Source organism: Ammodytes marinus, assembly GCF_949987685.1.
Source record: "Ammodytes marinus genome assembly, chromosome: 4".
Lineage (NCBI taxonomy): Eukaryota > Metazoa > Chordata > Actinopteri > Uranoscopiformes > Ammodytidae > Ammodytes > Ammodytes marinus.
In genome coordinates, this window is record NC_137233.1 from 29,789,955 (window position 1) to 29,811,526 (window position 21,572).

The 21,572-nt window shown below is 39.0% G+C and overlaps 1 protein-coding gene across 2 annotated transcripts; it reads right to left on the reverse strand.

Moving 5' to 3' along the window:
- Nucleotides 1-449: 449 nt before the first annotated feature.
- inavab (innate immunity activator b) lies at nucleotides 450-17,962 on the reverse strand. 2 transcript variants are annotated; one of them, XM_080025725.1, is made up of 10 exons: nucleotides 17,741-17,962; nucleotides 11,262-11,359; nucleotides 8,139-8,272; nucleotides 6,632-6,754; nucleotides 6,300-6,528; nucleotides 6,052-6,105; nucleotides 5,499-5,805; nucleotides 4,611-4,766; nucleotides 3,670-4,381; nucleotides 450-2,812 (listed from the first exon to the last, which is right to left on the reverse strand). In XM_080025725.1, exons 2-10 carry the CDS (start codon nucleotides 11,314-11,316, stop codon nucleotides 2,720-2,722), a joined length of 1,863 nt encoding a protein of 620 aa, XP_079881851.1. In that variant the 5' UTR covers nucleotides 11,317-11,359; nucleotides 17,741-17,962; the 3' UTR covers nucleotides 450-2,719. The 2 variants fall into 2 exon arrangements, with proteins under 2 accessions (XP_079881851.1, XP_079881850.1); XM_080025724.1 differs by lacking the exon at nucleotides 17,741-17,962 and adding an exon at nucleotides 13,442-13,542.
- Nucleotides 17,963-21,572: the final 3,610 nt, after the last annotated feature.

A 21,572-nucleotide genomic window follows, 5' to 3' on the forward strand; every position in this document is an offset into this window, starting at 1 on the left:
AACTCTATCGGAAATGGCTGTGGCCAGAATACTGTGTTATCGATTGTGCCTTGGCTTGGGATTTCTAAGGACTTTTTTTGGTCATAACTATTTACTATCTATGGTCATAACTCTTGCTCCTCTCTATCTTTATTCAATACTGTCATTGTGTATATAATTCATTATGTCTGAAAAAGAAGGAGGCTGATGCATGTGGGTCACCTTAGCAGCGAAAGAAACATACAGTTTTTTTTGTTGATAAAAGTATTTATCTGGCAGGCTGTTGTGACAAATGGATGCTGTAGCAGTACACTTGTACATTAATTAAGGTCCATACATACTGTATGGTCCATGCTTTACCTGCTTTGACAAAATGACTATGTAAAACGTATTCTGTGAAACAAAGACCCATAGAAGGAATTGAAATCTGGAATAACAGCACACAGTGAAACTCAACTCAACACAACAAATGCAAACATTTCATTTTATTTTCTTCCACAGGGGAAACAATTTCACAGGTTTTAAAAACAGAAACATAACATATGATCGGGTACATTTAAAAACAACTTTAACTGATAAATAAAATACAAAAGACAGTAAAAAGAGGCACACAAGGTAACATGATTGTTTGTGTTTAATACACCTAGAGACAGTCTTTACTGCTGCTGGGTTTTCCGTCAAGGGTCTGCTTTTATTACAAGTTTGACTCGCAATAAAATAACACATAAATAGACCACTGCGAGATACCAGTGTGTAACTGTGATTGAATTTGCAGTAATTTTCTCTCATTCTGAAATGATCTACCATCACAAGTGTGTGAATAACACATGGGCCACGTTTCAAATCAAGTTCACCCATATAGATAACATTTTATTGGATAAAAAAAAAAAGTTTAGTGTCTCGTTATCTGCTGCACAAACACAACCACTGATAAGGATTCTTTTAAAGCTCAGGACATAATGAATTTCAATCTAACTTGATAATAAATGCCAATAATTAAGACTCTGCTTTTGTTTTAATTTGTTACTTTATATGTCATGTGAGTAGGGTTGCAAAGGGGTGGAAAGTTTCCGGTAAATTACCGGAAACTTTCCGGAAACTTTCCATGGGAACTTTCGCTCAGGAATTTTGGGAATATTCGATTTTTGGGAATTGACTTGAAATTGGGGGAAATTTAATGGACTATCATATTCAAACTTAAATGTAGTTCAAATGTTCAAATGTGTGTCTTCAAAAGTCTTGTGCTCTGGGCTTAATGTAGCCTCAATGCTCCAGGGTTCTAGAAATCATCTGTGCATGTGATGGAGGAATGCACAGTGCATGTAGGGGGCGTGGCCTCAATACCCCTGCAGTAAGCAGTGTGCTGTGTGCATGTGATTGAGGAAAAGCACATATTCTCAAGTGTGAAAGCATGAAAGCTGGTTTATTTAGTCAAGAATATGCTAAATATACATTTCCCCCGACTATATTTAAAATCACTGTTAAGGTCAAACCTTAAATTTGTTAAATTTTTGGTTTATTCCCGTTAATTCCCATTAATTCCCAAAATTCCCGTTAATTCCCGTTAATTCCCTTGGAAAGTTTCCAACTTTGAAAATTCCCGGAATTTTGCAACCCTACATGTGAGTAAGTTATCTATCTAGTTTCAATTAGTGGATTAAGTCCACTGTGATTCAAGTTAAATGGCACAGACGCACGTTAAGTATAAAAACAAGACAAATTGGTCTCTAAAATGTACACGATAGAGAGGACAGAAGTGGGATCTAAAATGTAAGCAGTTCAAAGTTAATTTACATGGCGACTCTATCAAGGCAACATAATACACAACATGTACTTATAAAATGCTATGTTGCTCATTTACAATCAATGTATTTCTCTCATACAGCTAGGTGAGACGGAGCACTTTATTCATCTACTGCAGAGTAAACTTCGCCGTCTTGAGCATAAATTCATATTATCAGGCAGTGTTTTTTTTCAGCTAAAGATAAGCACATCTAATACATTACAACACTATTTTCGTTGTATGATTAAGTAACAAAAGCAGTTTACCTGGTGGCTTAATTAATCTGAGAACAACGTTAACATTGGCCTAATTATTAGTATAACAAGAAAGTTATTCTAAAAAGCACTGGCATTTCTCATAATACCACTAAAATGTAAATATTTGGAGGACATTTCTGTGTTACAACTACTGCCATCTCCAACCACTTTGCAGCCAATTACCATTTCATTTATAATTTCTCTGCATAGCAACACAACCCTGTATTTAATGACACCGGAACCTTGTCACAAGATCTAGTTATAAGGAGTATTTATCCCTTTCAATTCATTACATTTACCACGCAATCACTTTGCTTCTTAATTTAAAACTAGTTAATGAAAAAAAACATACAGAGAGTGGACAATAACACTTTACACATGTACTCCAAATCAAAACACAACGGCCTTGCAATAGTCTTTTCTGTGACTGTGTCAGAGAGACATTTGATTCCACATTATGTCAACTCTTGACAGAGTGTCTAGTGTGTCCCACTGTTGAGAATGATACTTTATGATGTTGCAGTTCTTTCTTCATCCTCCCTCTGTATGCCCAAATGCATGCAGGCAGGTAGAGACAGGATGATCCATCAAGGTTATTAAGTTAAGTTGACTACTTTACTTTGGTAAACTGGGAATGATTGCAGCTGCAGCCTCTGAGTTCAAATGTTCAGTTTGTGGTCCAAGTTGAGGCGGCCTTGGTTTACAGTTGACTTACGTAGTGAGAGCCATCATCCACAAGCCAGTGGCCCCGAGCTTCATTCGCAGACCTTTGGAGAGCTCTTCTTTGTATAACCTGAAAGGTTGCAACAGAAAAAAAAAGCAACAATACTTTTAGAATTGTGATTAAGATGTGAAGATGTCTAGTGACATACATCTAATTTATGCAAATGTATCTTGTGTTTATTTTTATACAAAATGGGGTCCTTAACATCCTGAGTTTTACCATTCATATTCTGCTGTAACCGACTCATAAGGACTTCAGGTTTAAATTCTACCAGACTTCTACCTAGTATAAGTGAATAACAAATAACACAACTCTTCGCTTTCACTGATATATTAGCAGTTGGACAATATTGTTAAAATAAATATAAATAAATCAATAAATATGCTTTAATAAAAAACTGAATGAAATTGGTCTGTGTGTTGACTGTGTCTGAATGAATAAAGCAACAAACAGAAATCTAGAAGTGTTATCTGAATGAATGGTGCTAATCTATCTCCAACAACTGCAGTAGTTTGTGCCATAAACATTTTATCAGATTATCACAATGCTTATCAAATCGTTCTACTTAATTAATGTTTCTTTCACATGGACAAAAAAATTGTTAAAAACACCTGTCTCTGTCAAAAAAACAAATACAGAAACAGCTTGGCTGTTGCGATGTCATGTGTTTCGGTGTCGGTTTGTGTGAATATATATTCAAAACCCATGAATGAAAACATGGACTAACTTATTAGGTTCATCAAGGCAATGTGACTTGTTGTACATGTGTATTTGTCCATTCACATATTGCAGTCAGTGGATAGGAAAAAAAAAAATAGTTTTGCCCCCAACTAATGATTTAAAAAGTCAATGCATAATTTGTTGCAATAATTTTGGCAGGCAGCAACACTGTTAGTAATGCTGACAGATTGTTCCAAACGTCTTACCTGTTCATGGTACTTCTGATTTTGGTAGCAGTTCATCTCCCGAGCGGACATGTTTTTCACTCTGACTGCTCCCTGCCTGTCCAGAGAGCGAGACCTGGGGGCTATGAGTGCCCTTCGTAGGTGCCATGACTTGAGCTGGTCATTAACTACTTGTTGTGGGAGAGCACTGGGGCGGTAGTGTGGATGGTCCCACTGAGCTGGGGAGGGGGAGACCCGGATATCAGGAGGCAAAGGCCTCTGTGCTCTCTGGTGGGACACAGCAGCAGCAGCGTCTTTATAGCGATAGTCGTATCTGTTGGAAGGACAGGGAGGCTGCTGGACGTAGTAGCTCCGCGCCAAGTCCAGATGAGGTGGGTAGACCATTTCTTCATTGTAATAGCTTTTGGGAAAACTGGGAGTGGACTGGTACCTGGGATTATGGTAAATGCCAGTGCGTGGGGAGGCTTGAGGTCCATAGGTGCCCACAGGGCTAGACTGCGGGAATGCAGAGGGATATTGTTTGGGCGAATGGCAGGGCGACTCCTGACACGGTGAGCTGTTGTAGGATCTAAACGAGTGTTCAGAGTTGCTATCCTCAGAGGGAGCAAGGTTTCCATAGTTCATGGCAGGGGGAGGAGTCTCTGGTAACTTTATTGTGTATTCGGTCAGTCGCCTCCTTGGACCTCTCGTGCGCCCACGTTCCTTTTCAAATGAAGATTCAGGGTTGGATAACCTGCGCAAACCACACAGGAATTTTACATAGAAAGTGCATTAGTATGACTAATTGGCAAACAAGTTCAACATTTAAAAAACGTACATCTCTCAGCCCCTGAGGTTATTAAAATAAATACATACTTTATGTAAAAGGTACATTTTATAACTGTGACTTGCAGGTAATCACAGGCTCAACAGAGGTGTGCTGCGGAAATACAGTACTGTACATGTGTTTGAGGAGCGGTTACCTGAGGGAGAGTTGTCTGTGCACACGCATCTCTGGTGTGGAAGGCGTGCTGTTGGACTGGGTGCGGCTCACCTTCAGATGGGAGAGTTGCAGCTGCAGACCAGATTGTGCTAAGCAAGCCTCCAACGGTGGCAGCAATGCCGTTTTGGCTGGACTGCTTTAGACCAAAAACAGCAACACAAGAAATAGGTTGAATTTAATTTCTAATGTTTCAGTTGAACATGTTGAAATCAGCTGAAATCCTAATAATTAAAAAAATGCAGAGCTAACTGATGAAGTGGGACATGAGTATACACATTAGTTGATTACACAGAAACAAGAAGAATGCACCTTGACTGCTGGATAACAAAGCCTGAATTCTTTCTATGCATCAAGGTGTCATTTTTAATCAGAAGGATTTATGGTTCTTTGTTCTTCCCATTGACTGCTGTAACACAGGTGCAAAAGCAGATGGCAGTGTTGCACATTCATGAACATCACTGACATCTCCTTTAAAATGGGCCGGGCCCAGCAGCAGACCCGGGTTCGATTCCCGCCCGGGTCGTTCTCTGCATGTCACTCCCCTCTCTGCCCCATTTCACCTCTGTTTCTCTGCACTATCAATAAAAGCATAAAAAAAATGCCCAAAAAATATCTTAAAAAAAACAAAAAACAAAACAAAAAAAATAGGCAGTCCCCGCTGTGTATAATACCATTTTTAAAATGCACATTGTTCTGTTAAAAGCATTAGTGGACTATTAATTCTTCGCTTTCTATAAACTTGTTTATTTCCAGCCTTTCCAAAGAATCCATCCAGGACAATTTCACATCCAAGTAACACAAACCACACCAAACTAAAAGACTTGACAAACAGGAAAAAGATTCATGATGGATGGACTGTCTGCTTTACCTGGTCTTGCTGGAGGAGCGCGATTTCTTGCTCTTCTCGTAAGGCTTGTCCAGACTAGACTCCGCCCAGGGGGAGTGCTGGATGGGAGGAGCGTCATACACTGGTGACGAGTTCAGACTCATAGTAGAGTCCAGGCTGGGATGGGGAGACTGAATCGGGGTCATCGGCCGGGGCTTTGAAGCCACGGACGGAGACAGGTAGGAGCCGTCTATGCAGGACTGTGAGGACATGAGGCCAGGCTGGGGAGGGTCGCTCTCTACTGGACAGGGGAGTCCTGAGGACAGCTGGGATGACTGGCTAGTCACTTCTAGGGATACATTGAAATAAAGTGTGAGACAACGCAGAAGTAATTCATGCAGCTTCTCTATAAATTACTTAGGTATTGGTTGAGGAGTTTAATTAAAAAGAAACCATGGGCACTGCAGTAGTCAAGTTAAATCCTTCCTGGACTTTCTACATACGTTATGGTACACTGGTGGTGTGCCAAACATCATCCTGCTTGATAGAACACTTAATAGAAAAAAAAAAAAGCTTTTCTACGTAAAAATTGTACCTTCATCTTGTACAACAGAATCGGACAGAGAGCTGTCATCAGATGCACACAGATCTGAAAAACAGAAACAAACAAAAACACGTGGTTGAATACAAGATACATTTCTATAAATCTATGATAAAGCCAAGGACATTCTGATTCAAATGAATGACGTCATGAAGTGAAAATGTATATATTCGCTGCACAGGCGATAATGAAAAGGATTTGAGATCAAACTATGTTCTGGTCCGACCGGGCGTCTCTCTCACCTTGTGTGATATTAAAAGCAGGGAGTGGTGATGTTCGGCCATGCTCCAGTCGAAGCTGAAAGGCCGTCTCTTGGAGCTGTTTCAGTTTCCTCTCCTTGCTCTTGCGCTGCTGTACTCTGCTCTTCTTCACAGCTTTGCTCAGGTGATCCTCCTCGCACAGCTTGCGCGCTGCCTCGTATATCTTCATCTGAAGCGCTAACTCGGCATCCACTTGACTCAGTTCTGAGACCTGTGAAAGTGCCGGCAGGGGGTGACAAAAAAAAGAGAGGTTTACACATTGTTTATAAGTGAATATTATTGAGTGAATTTCAGTCTCTGAATGATGCTTCTACCTCTGTTCCTTGTGGGATGCTTTGTTCGTCCAGTTTAAACGCAGCTCCGATCCTTCTGCGAATCTGCGGCGGTTTCTCCCCCGGCAGCAGAGGGTAATCATCTGACAGCCGGCCTGTCAACTCCTACACAACACAGAAAACAATACAACATTTGAATCTGGTTTATGTTTATTTTTCTGAAGGCAGATTTTGACTTTGTGAATGAGTTCTATCATATTTTTAAACCCCAATAAATCCGCTCAGCTTAGTTGTTCAAATCAAGAGACATCTCTCTTCATTAAACCATGTCTCTGTTAGTTTTGAAATGGTGTATGAGTATCTCATTCTGCTCTCCTTACATGTTGAGGCATATAGGTCCAAGGAATCTGTTACACAATTCTGTGTTTCCAGAGATTTCGTTTCACAACACATTCTTTGGGTTTCACTCTCTCTGTATTGAGGATCTGTGTCCCAACCAAGAGCATGACAACAAACTGTACCAGAATTCATTAAACATCAGTAACAAAAACACAGTCGATTTGAGTCACTCTTAGCCAGCCACCTTTTCAGACAGACAAAAACGTGAGCACAGCCAATGAAATTACTTGTTCTTTTGTCACAGAGAAGGGAGAGGCATGATCATGCCTACCATTTGTTCACCTAGGCATGTCCCAACAGGAGTGCCCAGCCCGAGTGTCAACAGGAATGAATGATCAGTTCTGGGATTTCACCCCGGAGCACTGGCACATGGCAGAGATACTTCCAAAGATATGGGCCCCGTTTGGAAATGACTTAATGTGGCAATTTTCACATTCACAGTGCAGAGAGAAAGTGAGGTAAGAAAATGAATGGTTTGACGCATACTGGATCTAAAATGCAGGCTCTTATATTACCAATGAAATGATTTTGGCCAACTTAACCACCAGGATAGCTCTTCAAGAGCTAGGATACATTAAAAATCAAGAACATTTCATTGCAGCCATTTTGCATTATCTAATTTCATTAGACAGTGTGTCTGAAAGGAAAGGCATGATGTTTGAGTTGTGCTAACATCACAAAGGAAAGGAGGACAGAGTAAGATACCTTTAGCTTTATCTCAGAAGAGTTACCACTGTGACATGAAGGTCATGTTGAAGCTAATGCAGGGCAATCTGAAAATTGATAAATTTTCTGAACATCCATGCAGTTTTTTTCCTTTAAAATAAACTGATCGAACTGGAATTAATCTGCTGGCTTTCTTATTCATAAACATTGTTGGGATGTGGCTGAAAACATCTCACATATGTCTCCTCTTGCAGGTTACTTTGTTAACGTGTCATCAAATCCTGCAAAACTGCCCCACCTATTTAATCTTTTGTAGCAGTTAATATGTCGAGTACATTTTGTCACAGCTTGCTTAACTATGTAACAAACACCTTGACTTTCCCTTTGTCTAGGTCTATTAAAAGAGCTTTTAATGTGGTTAGATTATCATCATTATCTGACTCAATGTTTTCAATGTTTTATTTTGTAGCTTTCAAAGACTTACAGCTTCTCGGATGCAGAGCTTCTTCAGCTTGAGCATGCAGACCTCCAGTCGCTCTTGGAGAGCCTGGTGTTTGAGCTTCATGGCCCGTGTGTGCGTGGTCACATCCTTGGTATGCGTTGTTGGGCTGTCAGAGCCTGCGTGTTGCAAAAGGAAAGAAACATATGGACTTATCTTAGTGTATGTGACTTAAGTTCCAAAAATGTTATTCAGTGCTCAACACACGCCACCAAAAGTAAGTGAAAATTAACAGTACAAAAGTACAGAAAAAAACAGTAAACGCTAGTTGGAATCTGATTTGTAGACAGGAAAAGAAGGTACTTAGTTTAATTAAAAAAAAAAAAGAGAAGTAGCAAACATTCATACATATTTTCAGTTGATAATTTACGTTATTATGTGTTCATTAAATATAAGCAAACAATCATTGAATGGATTTTCTGTTAATTAATCGACAACATCTTTGGATAGAAAAGAATGTACATACAAAGGGCAGACACAGATTTGCCAGTTTAATTGGATCACCTATCTGAATCTTACGTAATCCAATACAGAAGCAGCAATAAACGCTTCATTTTATGATGTGTATCAGGTGCGGTTTTTGTTGGCATTTGTCACAGAGATGTCAATCCAACTCTGTGGTCGTTTCTAGCGCTGATGAAATCAATTGCATTACAATGAAAAATGTTTTAGTACTAATTAACAACTGAGCAAACATACAGTGGCTTACAAAAGTATTCATACCCCTTGAACTTTACAATTTACAACCACAAACGGTTGGCGTACGTCTCTACCAGCTGAAATCTTGGCCCATACTTCTTTGCAAAATAGCTCAAGCTCAGTCAGATTGGATGGAGAGCGTCTCTAAACAGCAATTTTCAAGTCTTGCAAGATATTTTCAATTGGATTTAGGTCTGGACTTTGACTGGGCCATTCTAACACATGACTATGTTTTGATCTAAACCATTCCATTGTAGCTCTGGCTGTATGTTTAGGGTCGTTGTCCTGCTGGAAGGTGAATCTCTGCCCCAGTCTCAAGTCTTTTGCAGACTCTAACAGGTTTTCTTCCAAGATTGCCCTGTATTTGGCTCCATCCATCTTCACATCAACTCTGACCAGCTTCCCTGTCCCTGCTGAATAAAAGCACCCCCACAGCAAGATGCTGACACCACCATGTTTCAAAGTGGAGATGGTGTGTTCAGGGTGATGTGAAGTGTTAATCTGACCAGAGTAAGAGGAAGGTGCTTTAGTCAGATGGGAACAAATTTAAGTGTTTGGCCTTAATGCAAAACGCTTTGTGTGGCGGAAAACTGACCCTGCACATAACCCTGAACACACCATCTCCACAGTGAAACATGCTGGTGGGAGACTCATGCTGCTGTGCATTTTGTTTTGTTCAGCAGGGACAGGGAAGCTGGTCAGAGTTGATGGGAAGATGGATGGAGTCAAATACAGGGCAATCTTGGAAGACTGGAGCGGAGATTCGCCTTCCAGCAGGACAACGACCCTAAACATACAGCCAGAGCTGCAATGTCAAATCATGATCAAATCATATTCAATCATAAGAAGACCTAAGTCCAATTGAGAGTCTCTGCCAAGACTTGAAAATTGCTGTTGACAGACGCTTTCCATCCAATCTGACTGAGCTTGAGCTATTTTGCAATGAAGAATAGGCAAAAATGGCAGTCTCTGGATGTGCAAAGCTGGTAGAGACATACCCCAAAAGACAAAGCATTGACTCAAGGGGCTGAATACTTTTGCACGGCACACTTTTCAGTTTGTTATTTGTAAAAAAAATTGAAAAACCATGTATCCTTTTCCTAATGCCTTGAAAGTATCCTCGCATGTTCATACTATGGCGTCCAATTCATTGTTTAAAGTAGATAGTACGTTCTCAAAGTACGTTCTCAAACACCGATTCAGATTATTTCTGGAGGCTACGGTGGATAATACAATGGCTGTATTCAAAGAACATATCGTTTTTATCGTTGTTTTCATTTGTGGCATGCAGAATGAGTGTTGGGATCATGGTAACTATAAACAGTCTGAGTGATTGACCTGTGCTGTCTGGAGCCGTGGTGACTAATGACGTTTAGTTTAGTCTCACAGCTGTGGGAGTGGCTTCCGGCAAAAAATGTATTGAGAAGCAAATACCTTCAGAGATTATTAACAGAGTCCCTGCAGGTAGTGACAAATGTCCGAGGTGCGACAGGAAATAAGTGTGACAGCACAACAATAGGGCAAAGAATTCCTCTTCCTTGAGTGACAATCCCCCTATTCTCTGAAGACTGACACTTTTTCATCAGTTAAGGCGCAAGGAATGTCAGAAAGGCCAGAACTAATCGGCAGACACTGCTGGACGTAGCAAACACAAGGCTGTTTAAGTTTGCTGTTAATTCTATTGTATTGTTACCATATGAGACTAAGGGAACAATGAAGACCACCAAATTGGTCAAGTACTCTTTATTCATTTGCAATCGTCTGCGTCATTTGCATTCGGTCCCCTATGCAGGATGCACAGCAACTAATCCCGCAAAAAGTCACGTGTATTGAGTTGCATGCCTGAGTTTTCACATGACAAGTTGTTTTCTTTAACACTGTAGATGACTTGAACTTGTTGTCAACAAAATTAAATTGTTGTGTGCTGAAGTGGGAAGTTGATTTAAGAATCTAAACCTTTTAAGGGAGAAGATCCCTGGTGGCCAAGAAAAGATAGCCATAGTTATGATTGTTATTCTATATTGGCTGAGGCACATGTGTGACCAGTTAAATATTCATTTTTAAAAAGAAGATGTTTGTTTCAAAGAGATTTCTTGATTTAACAACGGCAAAGAGGAAAATGGATACTGGAAGTAAATTGTGTTTTTTGTCAGAAAGACAAGACAACCTATTTACTTGAAAAATCACAGATACTGACCATGTGCAATTTTGTTTGTTTTAGGGCCTATGGTTACTTGTTATCTATTGTCACAAACAAAAATATTCTTTAGGTCCACTTAGTTTTTCTGTTTGTCTTGTGTGTGAGGTCATGTGAAAGTAGGTGCAGCGATAAGACTAAGGTGTGTACAAAGTATCAACATTGATTTGATTTATGCTACTTGGATTTCAGAAAGTTACAAAATGTTTTACCTGAATGAAGGATAATGCCGCTGTCAGTGTCACTGATCTCTCCATTGCCCTCCATGTTAATAAAGCCACTTCTTGTCACTGTTCTTCAGTGGAATTCCCTGTAAAGAATGATATTAGTTTTAGCAACCATCGCCATTTTCAGCCACAACATTTCTGAAAGGCTGTTTGAAAAGTTAACACAAAAGGGAAATAATTCCACCAAGAATGAATACAATTTCTATAACAGCTCAATGAGTAAACAACATTAATGTTTTTCCAGTCATTTCATAAGGTATTATTGTCTTGTGTGTGCACATTTTCAAAAAGCGAAACCAGATATTCTAAAACCACCGAAATCTAAATCTAAGGATTTGACCCAGAAAGAGACACAGTGTTTGAGCATGCTGCCTCTGGGATTCTACCATGTGGTTGGGAAACGGAAAAAAAAAAAAACCCACCCAAATATAAAATGGGATTACAAGTAACTAGTCACTTAGCTACAAACAAAAAGCAAAATGAGTATTTAAATTAAAAAACAAAACATGAAGCCAAACAGCATTAACACAAGCTTTTACAAAAGACTGGCCATTACTCAATCTTGTGACCTGTTGCTCCAGTGATTCAGGTATGACTTGTCTTCTTGACCCTACACAGTCAGGTGTAGTCATAGTCTCCCACAGTATGAGTACACATACATGTTGCCAAGTCTAGGGTGTTACCTGCGACTGCCTGTTTGTTAGTCTCTGATGTCATATGATCGCCATTATCTCATCCCTCCAGATAAGCGACCCAGGAACCCATGAGCCATATATGAGCCATATATGAGCTGGCATCAAATAAAAACTGTGAAACACTTGCCGCAGTTGCCGGTTAGATTATTAACTAAGGGAAGACAGGAGGAATGCGGTGTTTGTTGAATACCAACACACAGGGAAGGCTTGGCTCGACTAGCGGGTAGGAAGCTTCCCAGCAGTCACTATTTCGAGGTACAACTAGATGAAGTGAAAGTCACGAGCTGCAACGTACAAGAGTTTTCATTCTGCCATCCGTTTGTCTAGCCACATGATGTCATTCAGGGAGACAGAGAGCCTGCAATACGCATCCCATCATCATCCTGAACATGACACACAGCTCATATGACTGTGACAAAACGCTAATCCCAGATACTTGGCTGCTGTGTTTGCGAAATTAAGGGCGAGACAGTTTATTACAGCACACTTAAATAACCAACAACACAGTTTGTTAAAGAAATAAATGCAAACATGCGCAGGGTATGTTATATATATGTTAGCAAAATCAGATGACACGTTCACAAAGCCCAATGTGATGACTTCAAATTGAATTTCTTCACACCTGAGAGGCAGGAATCCCTCGATTGATAAATTACTTAAACAATTGTTTCAAGTATCAAAACAACTGCGGATTTCCATCTTCTGTTCATTTCAGTCATTTGGAGCAAGAACTAGTTGAGTTATCAACAAGTCATTCCGGAGGTAAAAGATGATGATCTAATACAGCACTTAAAATGTGAAGTCGAAAAAAAAATTATGTGCAACAATAGGCTCAGAGGCATGCTGTATTTTAAGAGCTAACGTGTTGGGTCATGGAGTGTTTTGGGTTTTCAGTATCCACTTCACAGTTCAAGGTGTGCTAACCTCTGAAATCCCCTGGAAAATCTACTGAGGCTGTTTGATGCGCTGTGGATGTGCGGCATCCTGCAGTTCAAATAAATGAATAAATGAACTGTGGTCTTTGACATTTCTTCATATTATATGTCAGTTATATGTCAGTCATTGTTGGACATACTATATGTCAAATCTGGTGTGCTTGACATTTTCCAACTATTTTCCATTTTTGAATAAATTGTTACATACAGAAAATTAATAATAAACAAGCATACAAAAATCAGTTTCCTACCCTGCTAGGAAACTGTACTGAACTTCAAAAATGTTGCTCAAGGCATCCGCCCCCCTTCCCCTATTATTTTAAGTCAAGTGTCAGTGAACCACGGGCCAATTACACCACACTGAGTTTGTGTAAAAGCATTTAAGTCTCCATGTGTATTATGAACTAGAAATAGTATTAACAGCCTTTCAATAATCCAAGTTCACCACGAAGGCACCTAGATTAATTAGAAAAAAGGGCAAAAATAGGGCAATGACACAATGCATATTGGACAACATATAAAAAAAATTACTTACTTAACGAGAAACTGGTCAAAATCCAGGGAGTGAAAACTGTCCCTCAGAGTTCCTAACTTTAATGGAAAGGTACATAAACCACCAAGCTGTATAGAGTCCGAGGCAGGAATGACGAAGAGAACGCAGCCTGCTGAAAAGGAGTGGCCATGAACAGAGGGCTGAACACTTGAGTCAGTGTCATATAACTCAGCGCTCCCGCCTGAGTGCTAAACTGTGTCAACAACAATGGCAAAGATATGAAGAATTTACACTCCACTTTATCTTCTTATCAGTTTCGGAATACACGAGTGGTGCCAACCTTAAGGAAACGTCACGTGTGACCCACTGCAGTTACTATAAGATGCAAAGCCAAGTAGAAAAATAAGCACTGACCCTTAGGTATGATGGCATTGGCAGAGATCTAACGATCGGTCAATTAGTTGATAATCATAAAAATAAATGTTGACAATTTTGGTAATCAATTAATGATGCAATTATTTTTTTAAGCCACTTCCTCAACATAAAAATATTTCCTGCTTTTCTAAACATTGCAAAGTATGACATATGAAATATTTGGATTCTGAACTGTCCTTTTGGACCTAACAAGCTATTTGAAAACATCACCTTCCATTGTGGACTAATTGACAAAGTATCATTCATATATAAAACATTCATTAATAAACTGCAGTGCAAGTCAGAGAGTTCAGCTCTGCATGTACAAAGATCAGATATCTGGTAAATGTTTTCTGCTGCCATCTCCTGGTTCTTTAAAAAGGGCCAGTAAAAAAATGGAAACCCAATCATACATTTGCACATTCACTAGCTTTGATTTGCAAATAGCCTTTTCCACTTCACCACTTCCCATCCGTACCTCCAGACAACCAGTGCCAAGACCTTTTTGTTGCCTGCCATTCTTGCCTCCACTAAAAAGTGGGAAACACATGGTGGTGGATTAGTCCACATGATTTACAGAGACGCAGAGGCAGCACCTGCTCTGTAACTGCATGGTTCACATTCATCCTGAATCTCAATATTCATTTTGGCTTTCCAGGAATGTTGGTGCTCGGACGCTCAAGAAGAATCGGTTCTCAAATGACATGGCACCGAGAAAGAAGCAGCCACGGTGGTAAAAAAGCTGCAGACATTTGGTTCAGTATCCAACGTCCACATTTAGGTTTCACAGGGTGCACATTTCATGGGGGCCTTCTCGTTTGACTTCCACAATGCAGTAAAAAAATCACATCTGATTTCTGGCATAGATTATGTCGACAATGAGTAAAAAAATTTTTATGAGTTGATATTGTCTTATCGCAGATCAGTGACAAGGTGCCAACACTGTAGGCAATGGCATACTGTGGCAAAATACAAGCCATTAGACGTACAGAAATGTCAAAAGAATGTGTTTACTCCTTAATACATTCTTTTTTGAATGTTGCATTGTCGGAGGGAGTGGAGAGATTTTAAGAATGTTATTGCAAACGACTGTGCCAGCATTTGTTGTGCATGTGATAAATAGACAAACTTGAAACTTAAAGACATTCTATAGTTTGTCCACCAGAATGTAGGAAAAAGTCTATTTTTCAACAAGAATATGAAAAATAAATTTAAAAAAACTTCACTAAAATAATGGACAGTATCATTCAAAGAACAAAATGTATTTTATGGTGATGCTGACCTTAAAAAATATGTTATATTTCTCCACCCCTGCAAAAAGTGTATGCAGGGGTGAAGGAGTGTACAGAGTGTAGGTGTAAGGAGAGGCTGCATTTATATTAGGGATGCCCCTACCTACCTGCTACCAGAAACTGTATGTTGATAGAAAAAATAAAGCCACTTGTGTAAGCAGGCTGCATGCTAAGCAGTTTGATAGCTTAAAGTCAGATATAAGTGCAGTCACACAAATGAAGTCTAATCTCCTCTGGTCATGCGAAACTACACTTAAGAGGTTACACCAACACTGATGCCAACAGTATTTTAGCTTTCTTCCTAAAAAGGTAGCTGAATGGAACAGCTCATTTTAAGAGGTAACATATTATGGTCATTTTCAGGTTCTAAATTGGAATTTGGGTTTTTACTAAAAACTGTTTTCATGGTAAAGTGTGCAAAAAATGATTACTATTTATTACACTGCTGAATCTTTTTTTCCCACCTGTCTGAAACGCTCCGTTTTAGCTAAGCTCCGTCTTCCAAAAAGCCCTCTTCCTCTTCTAATAATGTTCTGAGTAATGACTGTGCACTGAGGTCCATCATGCTTGATGTGAAGACTATAGATGAGCACCTTCCCTCTTCCCTCAAAGTGGCCAGTTGGTGGATGTCATTGGTAGTTTATATAAACCAGTGGTCCCCAGGAGACAGAGAGCGCTTTGTGTAGGCAACACAGCAGCTGGCAAAACAAATTCTTTAAATATTCTTGAGTCCTTTTATAAGTGTACGGCTAGACTGCTGCTGCCGGTGTACAGAGCCATCAGCTGCCAGGGGATCCTACATTTTAGCCCACATATCTTTCCACCGGGGGGCCAATAGATCATTCTGCTGTCACAATGCTCGAATCAAAAAAAAATATCTAAAAACTGAAGTTACACTATTGCACAACAGATCATAAAGCTTCGAAAAGACTAACAAAGCAAGTGTTGGAACGGTTGTGCTCCCTCCCATCTGACTTTTTTAAGCTTAGTGTTGTCTGAAGGCTCTAATTGACTTGAGACAAGACAAGGGGGAAAAAACAACAACACTATAGATCACATCTATGTCAACAAGCAAATGTGCAAAGGCGGTGCGTCTGATGTGGATTACTGAATTACAAGTTTATGCACCACCATGCAAATCATTGTCTATTCTTATCTGCGGCCAAACCCTTGACTGTGGCCGAGAGTGAACAAGCGTTAACACGTTTACACCTTCGGATCCTACTGACTAGCTTTAAAGAGACAGAACAAATCCTATTGTTTCACACACTCACATGTATATATTCTCCGTCAATTTGGGGTATGTTTAAACTGAGCCAAATATTCAAATCCAAGACCAAAGAGGTTTTTTTCCAGGGCTTTACTAATGCATCAAATCGACATGTTCTGCATGTTTTGTGCAATTCCTTTTCATTCCAGTGTCTGCAAGATGTTAACTAGCACATTTTAGTATTTCTCAACACGTTTGGCTTTTGTGTGGGTTGGTTTTGGAACAAAGGTTTTTGCCACACAGCATGAGTCTGTCAGGACCATCCCACCACCACCAGCAGCAGGTCGGCCAGGTTTCAGGGATTAAGCCGCTCCTGTCCCCTTTGCCCCCTGCTCCTAGCTCAGGAATGTGTAGTAGACAGTGTAGACACATTTCACAGCACAGAAATCAACTGCACTAGATAAAACCTTTACAGAAATGTAATACTCAAAAAATGAAATCATTAGTTTTCCAATGTGTCTCCTGTTTCATTTTGGTAGGTATTAAGATGGTAGGTATGCTGTTCAACTAGAGTAACAATACTGAGTTTTAGTATGCGAGACAGCATCAAATAATCCTGTTGCTTTTACTGCATTGTTCCCGTCAGATATGTCTTGTGCTTTGGTGTCAGCTGAAAGAGGATGTTGGGAGCTCATAACTTCTCTGCTGGTCAGTGCAGTCAGATAATTGCATAGAATATATGGTATGCTTTAAAACGTTGGTTCTCTTTTCCAGCCAAGTGAAGTGACATATCCATAAACAAGCCAGAGACAGTTCACAAGGGACGGGCTTATTATTTTAGAGAGAAGGAATAAAAAGATAGAAAAGAAAAGAGTTAATAAATATTATAACTATTAAAAAAAACTTCTGTTTCAGAAGTTTACCCAGGCTACATGGTAGGCTATAGCCGAGTTAAAACTACAGTGGGGAAATGCATTTAAAAAATCTAAAAAAGAATAATGGCTTTACAATATATACAAGTGTATATTAATAGGCCTACATGGTAATAATATATTTCACTTTATCGTAAGTTTACACAATAAAGTGAAATGGGACAAGGAGCTTTTGAAAAGTCTGGCAATTTAAACGTCATGTATGGTTATCTCCCTGTAACAAAACAAAACAAATAGACAAAAAGTATATTACGATCTAAAATAAATTAAGATAACTTTTGGTGTTTATCGATGGAATTGATTCATCCGCTGAGCTTCTTAGCTGTTGGGCCTCGGTGGCTTGCAGAGTTTCTCAAGTTTTACAAACTTGTTTGAGTTGTTTGAGCTTTTAACTGTCCACTCACTAATACTTATTTCCAGTAGGAAACACGAGCTCAGAAGCATTAACAACATGCATGCAAAGTTTGTCATTCGAAACTCCTCAACTTCTTACCTTAGTAGCTTGTTAGCCAGCTAGCATCGTGCCTCATCTTTCTCCATACAATCTGCTCCTCTCCACTGGCTCCCAGATTTGAGCCGGGCGTTTATTATCTATTTACATTGACAAAAAAGGCAGACAAAACACAACACCGAGTAGACTACCCACGTCACAGCTCTGTGGTGTAAACGAGTGGGTAAATTATAGCAGAAACACTAAAGTAACGCGTAACTCCCACCAAATGTTAACTTTCGCCGCAGAGGGCTACTTTCTTGAGCCCAGAAAAAGTAAAGCAGTGCTGTGCTGCGTTCGCGTGCACTCGAAAACAAGACCGAGATAACAACATCAAGTATTTACCATGGTAACCGCGCTTCCGAGACAGGGCTTGTGAATGGGTTTTCATATAGCCCAACGCCCAGTCTTTCTGTATGTTGGGAATTTGTTTAACTGTATTGCCTGAATAACATATTATCCAACATATTATCCACCAAATCTTTTGAATGTCAATATTCCAATAATGTCATTTATTGGCACTTAACACGGCTATTCAAGTGATGTTTTCATCAAAATCGTAAAAAACAGACGTTTTATCAGGGCTTATGAACGCCGCACTCTTCATACTCTCCCTCTCTGCTGAGTGGGCGGTTTACGGGCAGAGACCATGTGATGGTTAGCCTATTTATCCAATCCTGACAACAAAACCACATAATTATTACTATCACATGGCCACATTTATTTTTTAGAACCAAGGGGAACAGCATGTATTGAGGTAGCCAACAGTTAGCATTATATTCCCTTTGTTTCAGCCACTAGACGGCAGCAGTGCGCGCCAGACAAACATTCATCCGAGACCAAAACACACAGTATTAAGTTAGTTTTAATGGGACCAAATACCTCTTCATGCAGCCTACAGTTTTCTACGATACAATGCTGCATCAGTGGTTCCTGGAAATAAAGGAATGAACAATAATAATAGGCTACAATCTGCCTAGTGCCTATAGCCATAGGCCTAGGCTACAGTAAATTAGACACATAATGTGACAAATGAACAAAACTAGCAAATTTCGATTATATAGCCTATATTCTAAGTTATATTAATATATTGTAGTAGGCCTATACCTGTTAACAAAACATGGCAATAGATTCAAATGCAGGCCTAAAGCAAAGTCTTTGCACAATAATCATAAATTAATAATAATTAATAATAGTTCACACCTGATATGAGAGAAATATCAATAAGTAAATTGTGCATGACAAGCTAATGACCATTTTTATCATTCACTCAATTTTCTATGACAATCAACATTTCATGACTACTTTGATAGGCTAGTGGATAAATGTGTCTTTGTCCGTTGTAGGCCTACATAGGATGAAGCTGATCATCTCTACTTTTTCTAACATGAGACATAACAACTTGTGTGTGGGCTATTTGTTCTGGTTTGTACGCCAATTGCTGCTATTAAATCAATTCTTATTTTTCAAATTTCACCAGTTTTAGTCCACTTGGTTTTCAAATTACATGAAGCATTTAAAGCACCAACCTGCCAGTGAGTAATTTATTCCATGAGGTTAAAAGTATTGTTAAAAATCATGTTTGCATGTGAGAAATTCTTGATTTAACATTATGTAAAGCTGACAAACATTCTAGAATTTTCTTTTAATAGTAAAACACATTGAATGTCCTTATTTAAAATACATCATTCAATATTGTAGGCTATCATATGTAGAACTATTGAAGTTAAAATCACATAATGTTAATATATTTAATGTAATGGGCCTCCACTTTATTTCTTAATTTTCAATATTGTTCTGAGTAACATTGGATTACGCCCTCATCTCAAGCTGTAAACAAAAAAAAAACAGTACTTCCTTCTCTCCTTGTCAGAAACAACATCACTCCACCACACCTGGCAGAAAGTTGTTGTGAATAAATCTGAAACTAACAATGATTATAGAAGCACTCATCAGTTCTGATGTCATCACAGGATAGAAGTCAGCTTTGACCACAGGACAGACAGGAATGAAATGTCCACTTTAAACATCCAACATGGACTTTTCTCAGTGAGATCTCTGTACAGATCAAGTGTAGCTCGTTGAGCTGAACTTTTAAGGAACAAAGAAACCACCGCAAATCACCCGACATGAGTTTAACCACCAGCGTTGGCAATGCAACGTTGGTGGTTAAACTCTGCAAAGTGTTCTTATGTGCTACTGTTGTGCTGTGCTTCTTTGATTCTGATGATATGCAGGGCAAAGCTTTCACAAAATATTTTTATACTAAATACACTCAGAAATGATATCACTAAAAAATAACTGAACAACAAAATAAGAGACAATAAAAGGAAATTCATCAATGCTGAAACATAATGTCACAGTAGCAGAAAGTATAGTCTGGATGAACTGGCTGAATACTTTTGGTCTCCATTAGCCGAGGCCATGCCAGTCCAAATATCATGCTTGTAAAAAACAAATCCTCTCAGTATGTTCAATTGAGCATGGGTGCATTTTTATTTCTTGAGAATTAAACTTTTAATTTGTTAAAGAAAGGTTGTGTTATTTTGTATATGCTGCTGCTTTGAAGACCAGAAAAAAACATGATTTTTTTCACTGTGAAATATAAAGATCAGATCCCTATAGCTCAACAGATATATCAATGTAACATCAATATGTAAAGCCTAAAGGTTTATATATATTTGTATTGTTACAGTAACATTTGCCTTTAACGTGATTTAATTCTGCCCTCAATGACTAGTTTTGTAGGCTGGCAGCACCTCTGTGGAATAGTTTGTAGTTTCACCATGAAACGTATCAGAAACTGACTCACACCCACTGGAATAGTCTGATAAAAGCAAGTGCCAAGGTCACACCTTTCACTTTGAGTGTACCAGACTGGCAGAATAACGGCTGAATCGCTCAGTTCATTAAATTATTATTATGTCTTGTTCTTTTACGCCTGACAGTATTATTTTGCTAATTCAGACATTTACATTATACCTTTACAAAAAATTAAGTAAACAACAACAAAAACTGTACATGTAATTTGACATTACTCAGCCAGTCAGTTTAGATTTACAGCTCCTTTATAAGAAGGCTTTAATTAATGAGGGACTGATGAAGTTGATAAAAATGAAATAGTTGAAGTAAATATTTTTCCACAGGAAACACGCCATGTAACGTATGTACTCATAGATTAAAACAACAGTGTTGCATCGATAAGTATTAATCAATACGCATTTATTTGATCTTTTAGACCAAACAAACTGGTGTTTTCATAAAAGATGGTGGTTTAAGCCCCTCTCTTCATTGAATGACAAGATATGTGTGTGTTTGTGTGTGTGTGTGTGTGTGTGTGTGTGCGTGTGTGTGTGTGAGAATGTGAGCACCCTTTGTCATATGTTTAAAGGTGTCCACGTATTTGTTCAACTTTACAACAAACACACAAATAACTCAAATCAATAGTGATGATAGTTTGTCAAAACTCTTATGTCTTTATCCTGAATAAGCCCGTTTTCCTTCATTGGAGGGGGTGTTTGTTTTCCCTTAATTTTTTCAAATCAAAAATTGGTATCAAAATACAAAGCATGACGATATGTACCCATTACAATTACAGATCAACTTAAACCAGTACTCATTGAACAACACTGTCATGATTATTTGTGATGTTGTTGACAGTGTTGTGAGAAAGCTTGTTTAATGTCGATCTGAGATGACTTTTTGCAGCGGGTGAGGGGAAATAACTGAGGAGATGCACCCACAGACTGGCACAATACCCTGGCTGCTTTTCTCACATGTTTCACCTCATGTTTCATGTGGCTCAGAAAAAAACAAGTGGGCAGAACTGGGCACA